The 11,063-nt window shown below is 49.2% G+C and overlaps 1 protein-coding gene across 2 annotated transcripts; it reads right to left on the reverse strand.

The window, feature by feature from the left end:
- Window positions 1–132: 132 nt before the first annotated feature.
- On the reverse strand, window positions 133–11,025 carry RFC5 (replication factor C subunit 5). Of its 2 annotated transcripts, XM_040619873.1 has the most exons (11): window positions 10,840–11,025; window positions 8,817–8,881; window positions 8,421–8,557; window positions 7,186–7,265; window positions 6,435–6,508; window positions 5,055–5,214; window positions 4,220–4,301; window positions 3,775–3,904; window positions 3,129–3,206; window positions 2,048–2,102; window positions 133–1,027 (listed from the first exon to the last, which is right to left on the reverse strand). In XM_040619873.1, exons 1-11 carry the CDS (start codon window positions 10,902–10,904, stop codon window positions 931–933), a joined length of 1,023 nt encoding a protein of 340 aa, XP_040475807.1. In that variant the 5' UTR covers window positions 10,905–11,025; the 3' UTR covers window positions 133–930. The 2 variants fall into 2 exon arrangements, with proteins under 2 accessions (XP_040475807.1, XP_040475808.1); XM_040619874.1 differs by lacking the exon at window positions 8,817–8,881 and having other exon boundaries at window positions 10,840–10,967.
- Window positions 11,026–11,063: the final 38 nt, after the last annotated feature.

An 11,063-nucleotide genomic window follows, 5' to 3' on the forward strand; every position in this document is an offset into this window, starting at 1 on the left:
CGGAGAAGCTGACACCTTGATAAAGAACAGCCTCTGGCGTAAGCTTGTTCTGTGATACGAGGGGGGAGGCTTTTTCACATAAATGCAAGTTGAGTACGTCAGCGTCTAACTGTGAAGGAAAGAGTCGCTTGCTAATGGCCAACACGCAAGCTGCTTTATTTTTACTGAGAGGAACACTATTGTAAAGGCAGCCTGTTTGGTGTGGAAGAAACGGCTACACTGTACATGGGGCCCTGTCCTTCCCACACTGGGAGCTTTAGAGTCCGGCCCGAGCTCACCTGCCCTCCCTGCGTGAACAAGGGAGGACCGTGCAGCCTTGTCCCCGCAGGCCTACAATGACGCTTCACTGTCCGCACCCCTAGTAGGAACCTACTAGTAGAGGAGAAATAAAAAGATGTTTGTAAGGAGAACTGAGCCTGTTTATAAGAGAACAACAGTTTGGACCAGAAATCGATTCACACCCTTTTTTCCCCCATTGATTCCTATTAAAGCAGGGACAGTGTCTCAGGTAAGGTTCATGCACTTAATTGTGGAGCTGTTCTGTTGACCTTGAGTTAGAAGACATAGGCACCACGGAAGACTGGGAAGCCCTAGGTTCTAGACTAAAACAGGGGAGGCCAGTTTCCTCTCATCCAAGCAACCGAATGGTAAAAGCCTTAAGGCCAAAAAAGAACCCCCAACTTTTTGCGCTTTTCCCCTGTCAGACATAAGTGGGCAGTGCAGTAAGAGAGCTGGGCGTTAAAACGGTTTTGTATCTGCTCCAAACAGCCACAGACACTGTACTTTTTAAACCTTGGCCCGCCCATGCCTGGAACAGGGTTTCCAAAACTGGGGGCAACTGCGGCTTCGGTCCCCAGCCGTAACTCAGTCCCCTGTAGTCCAGTCACCGCGGGGCCTGCGAGTCGCAGCCGATGGGCTCAGGCTTGGCATTTAGGCCTCTGTGACTATCAGGTCCCTGGTGACCTGGAAAGCAGCAATGAGGGAACTGAGCTGAATCTTCTCGTTGGTGCCAACAGAGAGTCTGTACCTAAAAGAAATCAGACAAAAGGTAAGAATAGAGAGTATCACGGACAAGAGAACGAGACAGAGCAAAGACAGTTTGCTGCAGGAGGAGCGCAGGTAATCAAACTTGATCCTAGACAGTAATCTTCAGTGTCTCCCCTGACATTTTCTTTTCTGCCCTGAACACTCATTTATACATTCAAGCTGGTAAAGAAAAATTAAATTAAAAATTGCTAGTGATCAATGGCAGCATCCTGAACTTCGTGCTAGCTTCCTAGACGTGATAAGGATTTATTTCTTCCCTCACAAAATGCACTGAGAGAAATTATAATTAAGATTTCCTTCCTTTTAATTCACTTGGAAGAACGGTGGACTGGTTTTGTGGTCTAGGTAGTAAAGCAGGATCCTGGCAGGTCATCTTGCCACCTTTCCAGTGCCCAGCCAGTGAAAGCAAAATCATGACATTCGTCATGTAGGGAGAAGTGACCTCGCGTGTGCACGTGAAAGCCAGTGACAGCAAAGTAGAGTTGGTCCCGTGCTGGTGTCTGTTTTGAACCCGGTGCTTCTGTCCACTCAAGTGATAGCTGCCAGCTTCACTGGGGGCTAATAACTACGTTTACGGAACCAGGCGAAGTGGAAAATTGAGTTTATGTTTACTTTGCCCCCCAATATGCTTTGCTACGCAAAAATCCTTTAATAACAGCTGGATAGCTGCTTGTCCCCAAATGACCGACCTCAATGTCAGAACTGAAGCAGGCCTTCCAAATAATGGCATTTCTAGAACCAATGTGGACCAAGCCTTTGAGGTCTAAGGAGAGGCCTTTATCTCCAATACGTAACAGCCGAGCCTGTCATTGTGTTCATTTGTATGTTCTCTAAATAAGCAAATCATACCCTTCTCATGTTTCTTTCAGTGATCCCACCAAAACCTGGATTGTGCCAGATAGGGATGACGTAGACAAGAAAGCTGGAACCAAGCAGGTAGAAAGAAAAAACGCACAACAGGTTAAAAAAAGGGAAAGATTCAAAATTGGGAAGTACTCACTCTATGTCTGCCATTTTGGTCAATAAATGTACTCGAACCGAAGATGGAAAGTCAACTGGTGGGGGAGAAACAAAATCAAATGAATAAGGGTCTGCCACTCCCTACTACTTAAAAAAAAAAACACTCCCATGACAATTATGAACTTAAACATCGGGGGACACTAAACTTGTCTGGACACCTCAGGTCACTAGCGTCACACCTCTAAGGACGTGAGCACTGGATGACTTTTCCGTTTTTATCCGTTCCGTGAGCAGAGTCCAAAGCGATTGCATGAAGCCAGAAGAGGCCCCAACATGGCTCTAGCAATGGGGCAGCTCGAGGAGGGAACTTGAAAGACAAGTTCTCACTTGCTGTCCCAATTTTAAAAACAAATTATTGATCTTTAAGTCTATTCGTATTCATTTTCCACAATCAAAGCGCAGAGCTGGCCTTGAGCCGACCACGTTCTCGGGCAGCGGTTAGCACGCCAGTCCGCCCCGATGCGGCCCGCAGAGGCAGGGCCAGAAGGTTCACAGCCGTGTCTTGGCAGAGGGAACAGCTGCTCTGACGCGGCTGTGCAGGAGGTCGCCGGAGAGCCTGAGAAAATCCGACGCCCAGCTCCCCGCCGCCCCCCCCAAAAGGCCCAGTGAGCTGGTCTGCGGTGACTCCTACGGGCTGCCAAGGTTGAGAACCAGTTCTCTGTACAGAAGAGAACAGCCACGGGTGGCACTTAAGATGGTTTGGTTAAGGCTGCTCTGCTTTACACCGTGGACAGACGCTCCTCTTTCTCTCCTTTTGGGGGAAGACACCCTTAGAAATGTGAACTAAAACATACCATTTACTGTTGTAAAATACAAACCCTTGGAGGAGATAAAGTTAGCCCTCCGCAGCTTCTTCCCCAGGAGTTTCAGAGGTTAAGAGTAGCTTTGGAACCAAGTTTTAAATAGCAACAAGAGAAAGCTAAAACCACGGGTCCGAGTTTATACTTGGTTCCCGATTATTCGCTTCAGAAGCGAAGCCTCATCTTCCCTCCCTCCCACTCTTAACCGCCCCCCGCTCACCGCCTCCCCCAGCTTCTTGACTAGGGAAGACCACAAATTACCTCTGTGCACGAACAAGTGTATCTCTGTCAGGATATCATGGAGCGCCAAGCCCTTCAGCGTTTTCAACTCCGTAATATCTAGAGAGGAACAGTTAAGGCAAAGGGCCCAGGTTCCGGAACAACACGTGGCACAGAATTTTGAATCCCAACTCTGGTGGGTGACTTCTGGAAGGAGGGCTTCTAATCCCGACATGGCAGTTTTCTCTCAGTCTGAGGCTGCATCGGGTGGACCCCAATTCTTACCTTTCCTAGGTTTTCATCTTCCACAAGGGCTTTCTGATAGGACTGTGTCTCTGCCTAGCAGTGGACAGAGCCGAACACAGCCCCCAGAAGGCTTCCTATCACCGCCCCTGGCTTTGAACTTCACGGCAAAACAAGAGTAACACTGGCCACTCAAAAATGATCGCATCTGCCACCCCCGACCCCAAGGTCTAACTGCTGCTCTCATCCTTGAGGAAGGTGGCCTCAAGTTGTACCCATGTCAGTCCTTCAGGAAGAACTTTAGGGCATTAAAGCCGAGGACCCGCTCCCCCCACAGACACCGTGTTTCCACAGCAAGCGGACCAGACCCACGAGCAGCCAACCGTGTCTGGCCGTCAGGGCCTCAGGTACGTCAGCACCGTCAGCAGGACATGAGGAAGGATACTTCTGTAGGCTGTGGTGAAGTCTTGATTCAACATCCAGTCCAGAATGTTGGCAATGTCAGACTTGAGGGGGTGCCCGGTGCAGGTGTAGACCGTCTCCTCCGTCACCTTCCCGAAGGCCATGTTGGTGCTCTGTGCAGATGGAGGGGGAGAATCGTGGCTGTCACAGTGGTTACCACGTTACAGGCGGGTCAGGAGGAAGCTGAGGCAGTACTGTGGGTGTTCTAGCCGCAGAACCCTTTCCTCGCTTTCCCTGGTTTGCAGCACCTTATTCTTTCAGTTACTCAAAACCCAAAGGTGGGGGGAAATCATCGGTACATGATGAGATCGAGATCTTACCCGTTTCTCGAATTCTGAATGTATAGGTTGGCTGAGCTGCTGCGTTTGTCTTTCCCGAGAACCTCTTCCAGAGCAGCGGCTCGAGATCGGCTACAGTAGGTACCGTACCTGCAAAATGTTCAGAGCCCTTCGCATATCTCCACTGGCAAGGGTCACGAGTGCTTTCATCCCATCTTCACTCAGGTCCACTCTGAAAGGAAAGGGGCAGGGGGATGTCAGAGGCCTTGAGAGAGCACGAGCATTCACCAAGGGAACGAGATGCCCTGGAACGACTAAGGCTTTGAAATAACGAAAGAAAAGGGAAGGACGGAGTTAACGGTACTCTCCCGATCTACAGGGGGACCCCAAATTCACTCTGGTTTGTAGGGCTGTGGGCTTCACATCAGCAGTCACCGCCCACTCCAGGTCGGGAAAGACCCTCACTGAGGACCAAGCATTCCTGTGTTGAGCAACTGGCTTTGAATTCCGTTCTCTGAGGGGCAAGCATGCTGGCGAGACCTGTGGCCACAGAAGCAGAGCACCGCCTTTCAAAAAGCAGCAGCCTGGGCTGGCTGCGGGCTTGGCGACTGACTACACAGAAGGTAATGTCTCAGTACCTTCCCTTCTAGTCCCAAAAGGCTGGAGGCATCTTAGCAGAAGGGGCTCTGGTGGCGCGCGGTTGCCAATGACAAAAGAAGAGTAGGAGGAAATCGGGACAGCTTCCAGGAGAGGAGGATGGAATCAAGAGAAGAACCAAGTGCCTTTTATGAAGACTGTCCATGAGACGCCAGGGAGGAGGGCAGCAGCTCGCAGACCCTGGTGCTGACTCTGTGCCAGGCACCCACCCGACTTAGCTCTACGCGGGTTATCACCTTCGACTGAAAACCCGCCAGCCAGCCCAGGGCCCTGCCCACACCCCCCAGTCCCCAAGGGCCTCGACTTTCCTGCTTTCTCTTGGACTTACTTCTCTTCTTTTATGACATGTTCCAGGCGGGGAACCATGAGTTCCGGAGTCAGGGGGCCGAATCGGAACCTTGTGCACCGGGACTGCAGGGCGGGGATGATCTTTGACAGGTAGTTACAGATGAGGCAGAATCTGGTATTTTCAGTGAATTTCTCAATCACTGGCAAGGGAAAAGAAAACCAGCTCCTGTCCCTTCTGAGCCTTCCAGAGCCCTGGAGGCCGTCCACAGGTCGGGGCACTATGGGAGCGAGTCACTGTGGCCGGGTGGCCAGGAATGGAAGCCAGCCGGGTGGCCAGGAATGGAAGCCAGCCGCGCTCCTCCCCAAAGCTGACGAACATGCCGCCTCAACGGGATTTTATAAAATGCTTCCTTCCTTTCCTTCTGATGTGCCATGATGCTGGCGTTCCTGCCATCCTGTTCCTGGAAGCGATGAAATCCAGTATTCCTGTCCCTTTGCATAAAACTGCACTTGGCAAGTTAGTGACGCCCCACTTTCTAATGGTGGGGGAGGGGGATGGCTTGTTGCGGCCTTCCCAGCGGACTCTGTCTCGAGGCCTTAAAGCCTTCGACAGAGTGCTAACTCGTAATCAGAAAGCTTAGGAAACACCAGGTGTGTTCTGTAGTTACCTGATGTTCTCGCACGGGGATATGCCCAGACTGACAGTCATTCTGCAAAAAAAAATGCTGAAGAAAGGCCACCAGAGCTTTTAGGATCAGAAGACACTCCAACTGTCTTCCCCGTCTTAAACCCGGGCTACAGTCCACTCCTTCTCCCCACAACTCCGCAAGATCATTCCTCTCTCCGGGCTGACCCCGGAGACCACCTCAGAATCTTAATGCGTGAGATTACCAGTGTCCTTTCAAAGAAATCCACCGCACCAGGGCCAACTCACATGATACTCTCCTCCCCTGCCAAATCATCCCCTTGGCAAAGAGAGAAGTCATGTCGGCTTTCTGAATGCGACTACATTTCCAGTATTATCTTCCCAGCTACCGTGTATCTCAGGGTACCGAGAGCCGAAAGGTCTACCCAGCAGTTTAGGAACAACAGACTTTCTACATCCACCCCCCACCCCCCATCTAAGAATACAAATTCCAACCCCAAACTGAACTCTGTGGAAGGGAACGATGGTCAGACTTAAAAGTCCCACCAGGGCCTCTATCTTCAAGCTGCTGAGAGTGCTGAGAGGGGAAACCCCCAATACAGATGTGGTCTCGAGCGTCAGGTGGGATACACAGGGAAAGGTCGGCAGATTTCTCTGGGCCGGAAGATGAATGAAAATGGTCAACAAGCCACGGCATATCTCATGTCCAAAGCTGCTAATTCTCTTTTGAAGGCACTCCTGAGCCAACACACTATACCTGGGAGTTCTTCTTACCTCTCCTCAAGGCATTCTGGGCGTCCTGAGTCATGGCGTCAGCTTCATCCAGGATCACTAGTTTGAAGCCTTTCCTAGGAAAATGAAAGGTACCATCTGAAGATTTCTTCAATCTCACCTCCACTTCCGGGCCCAAACCTACATGTACGTCTGTGCCATCAGGCCCTGCCTCAGACCGTCCATTCCTCCTTGACCTCTGAGCGAAGCAGACGTCTGTGGTCACGCAGAGGACATGCCCGTCATTCTCCACTCTTAAAGGAACTGAGGTCTGACTTCCCTATTTTTATTACATTACTTCTGGCACCTCCGCCTTCCTTCTGTGCACACTCGGTATCCTATTACTCACGCGTGGTGCTGCTTTTTCCACCACCTTCGCCCTTCACTCATGCCTGTCTTTTCATCTTTTCTTTGTTTACCACCATCCCTGTTGTCCATCCCCACCTCAATTCATTTCTGTTTAAATTCAAACTAGCTCCTCCGGTCTTAGGACATAATCAGTCTTCAGTTAGCTAATGAAATGAAGTTAAAGCTTCCCAAGGAACTTGCTAATACAGATTTAGATCATGTTTTATGTTCATATTTACGTTACTTCTTACTAGCGTCCTTGTACTTTATCTCTTTTTCACGGCTACTTTTGACAAAGTCATATTTTACCTTGACAGACTAGCAAAGGGGAGGATTAAAAAAATTAAGCTCTGTCATCTCACTGATTAGAATCTCTAGGGAGAGAAATTAGGCAAATGATTCTTACTTAAATATTGTCCTTGTGCTAGCAAAGCTCAGGATTGGTCCCCGAACGATATCTATTCCTCGGTCGTCTGAAGCATTCAGCTAAATGTGGAGGAGAGAAGCCAGAGTAAATCAGAAACACGTCGGTGTGCTATCTATGAATTTATCTTTTCATCAATCCAGCTTAGCGAGCTAGGTCTCTAGGTCTAACGAAAGCTAAGGGATAAACACTACTGAAAAACCAAGAGCACAGTTGTATTTAATACTCACAACTCTCGAGATCATTACATTACATTCTCAATGGCAAGTGACTATGTTTCCTCCCCCTTTCGAGGACAACCACTGACATGCTCTGGAGGAATAATTAACTGGCCTGGCCACAGTGAACAGCACCCCTGACACGAACAGAATCGTGCTAATTTTAGCTACCACAACCCAGAGCAACCCAGAAGTTACCAAGTAAGAACACTGGTGGCAGCAAGATTCTAAGATCTATAACAAAAAAATAAGTTAGACATTTTCTTTCTTGCAATAGACAGTATTTAGAATTTTGTAATCTAAGTGTATCAGTCAAATCTCAGAGCAAACAGATGGCCTACTCAAATTCAGTGATTTGAAAAGAACTACATGAAGAAATATTTTTAAATGGCAGGGTGTGGAGAAACCACAAGAGCTATGCAATACGGCTGCAACTGCTGGCCCATTACCAACCCCGAGTCTTAAGAGGTGAGAGGGGGAGTGTGTTGGCATCGAGAAGGCTGTGGGATTTGCCCTGCAGATGGGGATGCTGTCAGCCTGGGGTGACCCCAGAGACAGAACCAGGCATCATTCTCCTTCCCCCAACTCCCTCCAGGGCCCCTATTGGCCAAACCTAACCAAGGGGAGCCAAAGAACAAGGCAGCCTGTAGTCGACACAGCTCAGCCTTCCAGGGCAAGAACAGAGGCGAGCCACATGGAGAAGAAATCTGGATGGGCACATGGGAGACAGCAAGCCACCGAGTGACCACTCACTGAGTGACCCGAGTGTTTGCATGTAAGCTGGCAAAGGCAAAGAAAAATATCTAGCCCTACCACTGCCCTCTAGCTAATGCCAGTCCAGACCCAAATGTCATTCTAGATAAAAGCGACTTGAAATATTTTATGTCTGTTTCTTTCCCCACCTCCAGCACAGCAACTTACTTGCAAAGTAAAACAAATCTATGAGAAGAAGTAAAAGACTTGAGTTCTTTGCAGAGTAAGAATAATCCTCCTATTTACCTCCAAGACCATGGAGCCAAATTCCTTGTCTTTGTAGAGCTGTTTTGCACAGGCTAGGATGGTGGAGGTCTTCCCCGTCCCCGGAGGACCGTAGAGAAGCAGGTGCGGCAGGCGGTCTTCACTAATAAATTTCTGAACTGAGGATTGGGAAGAAAGAGAGACCCCATCAGGTTCCGAGAGTTGCCTTATTCACCGTGGGCCCTTGAGTCGGCTTGAATCCTACTTTCAAATCAGAGGCAGGTGCAGCAATGAAAAATCTGAAGGACTCAGCTCTCACGACAACATTCCATAAAGCTCAGTCAGATACTTCAAGGTTATTACTCAGCAGAGATATCACCAAGAAATTTATACACGTCCTCCAACTAGAATGACAGCAACTGACACATGGATGCTTACTGGTACTCAAAATGTCCTGATGAGAAATCAGATCATTCAGTGTCTGTGGCCGGTATTTTTCAACCCTGAAACGCAATTTAGCATGGATTACAATACAGACAAATGCAAGAACATGCTGTCATGTGCAGAAGAATCCTTTCATATCCTAATGAAGAGAGGAAGAGCAATAAAATCGTTTAACTCTGAATACAAACCACTGGTTCTCAACCAGAGGCAATTTTGACCTCCAGGAAACACTTGGTGATATCTGGAGACATTTTCAGTCGTCACAGTTGGGTGGAGGGTGCTACAGGCCTCCAGTGGATAGGCACCAGGGATGTCACGAAACACCCTACAATGCACAGGACAGCCACCATGCCCGCCCCCACCAAGTATCTAGCCCAAAATGCCAATAGCGCTGCTCTCATTTCACCTTTCCAGCTGTCTGCCTATGAATAATCTCAACCTGGATGGGCACCTACTATTTCAAAGTAAATTAAAAATTGAACTCGCTGGGGCACCTGGGTGGCTCGGTTGGTTAAGCATCTGCCTTTGGCTCTCAGTTCCTGAGCTCAGGGTCCTGGGATTTTGCCCTCTGTCAGGTTCCCTGCTTAGCGGGGAGTCAGCTTCTCCCACTCCCTCTGCACCGCCCAGCCCTCCCCCCATCCTCGTGCTTGTGCTCGCTTTCTCAAATAAATAAATAAAATCTCTAAAAAAGAAACTGTACCCAATATATACATCGTACTCGTACCCAAATATACATCAGAAGACGAATAGATAAATAACTGGTGGTCTATCCACACAATGGAATTTTATTCACCCATAAAAAGGAATGAAACACCGACATCTGCTACAATACGGATGAACCCTGACAACATGATGCTGTGAAAGCAGCCGGTCACAAAAGGCCACAGACTGGTTCTATTAACGTGAATATCCACAATAGGCAAATTCAGAGACTACAGATTAGTGGTTTCGGGAAGGGGAGGGTGGGGATGGTGTGTAACTACCAATGAGTATGGAGTTTCCATTTGGAGTAAAATGAAAAATTTGGGAACTAGACCATGACCTGGTAGCGCAACATTCTCAATGACTTAAAGTCACGGAATTATACGCTTTACAATGTTTACAACTGTAAACTGTTATGTGTTTTTTCCATGATAAAAACAAACTGAACTCCTTACTAGACAAGACCAACTTGGAGCTTTCTGAAGACATCAAGCCGAATCCCATCAGTTTTTTTTTTTTTTTTTAAGATTTTATTTATTTATTTGACAGAGAGAGAGCATAAGCAGGCAGACAGAGAGGGAGAAGCAGGCTCCCCACTGAGCAGGGAGCCCAACGAGGGAGGGGCTCAATCCCAGGACCCTGGGATCATGACCTGAGCAGAAGGCAGACGCTTTAACCACTGAGCCACCTAGGTGCCTCCGAATCCCATCAGTTTCTAAAACAACATTCAGACACAGCTGTGGAAGTAGGATGGTTATGAGTACAAGCTCTGAATTCACCTGGGTTCAAATTCCAACCTATCTTTTAGCTCTGGACTTTAGGCAAGTCCTTTAACCTTTTGGTTTTACAACTGATATAATAACTACCTCCTAGGGTCTTTGTAAAGATCAAACATCTAACAGGGTCCCTGCTAATCTAATAGGAAGCCATTTAAATACAACTTAACTGGGGAGCGTTATTATCACCATTATTATTTCAGTTTAGAATTTGAGCAATAATTGCACTAAAGATTCCGGCAAGAGTAGAGAGCATTTTGGCACGATGCAAAGTCAGAAGACGCTCGATCTAACCCCTGCGCTGTCACCCAGTGCGTAAAAGGAATGGGGGCGGTGGGAGTAGGGCAGCGGGAAGACCAGGCAAAAGTCTTGGAAGAACCGAAGGGACTGGGGAGCTGGGGATGTCAAGGCGAAATTCTGGGGCTCCGTCCGGGCCGCAGGTCGGGGGCGGTGGGGCGAGGTCCGGCGGGCTGCGGCCGGGCCGCTGGCCCACCCCGGCCACCGATCCCCTTTCCCGCGGCAGCCGGGCCTCCTCCTACCAGGGCAGGTTTCTGATCCGGGCCGCCGCGGGCTGCTGCTGCTCCTGCTGAGCTGATGTCTCCATGGCGGGGTGATAAAGGTGTCCGGGTCCGCTGGGGTCGTCGCGGCCCCCGGGGACCTGCACAGCCACTAGCCGCGATCCGACCCCGGGACCCTTGCACTTAGAGTTCGCGCGCAAAAGCAACTCTCGCGAGAGTTAGCCTCCTGCTTCCGACTTCCTCCC

This window comes from Ursus maritimus, unplaced genomic scaffold (assembly GCF_017311325.1).
Source record: "Ursus maritimus isolate PB19 unplaced genomic scaffold, ASM1731132v1 scaffold_33, whole genome shotgun sequence".
NCBI lineage: Eukaryota > Metazoa > Chordata > Mammalia > Carnivora > Ursidae > Ursus > Ursus maritimus.

Bases quoted from the DNA above. Each gene is read 5' to 3' on its own strand.
- RFC5 (XM_040619873.1), bottom strand. From the start codon at position 10,904: ATGGAGACATCAGCTCAGCAGGAGCAGCAGCAGCCCGCGGCGGCCCGG. The intron at 5,215-6,434 runs GTAAGAAGAACT...TTCCCTTGCCAG, and splicing joins CCAGAATGCCTTGAGGAGAG to TGATTGAGAAATTCACTGAA. The intron at 4,302-5,054 runs GTAAGTCCAAGA...CTTTCCTTTCAG, and splicing joins CATGTCATAAAAGAAGAGAA to AGTGGACCTGAGTGAAGATG.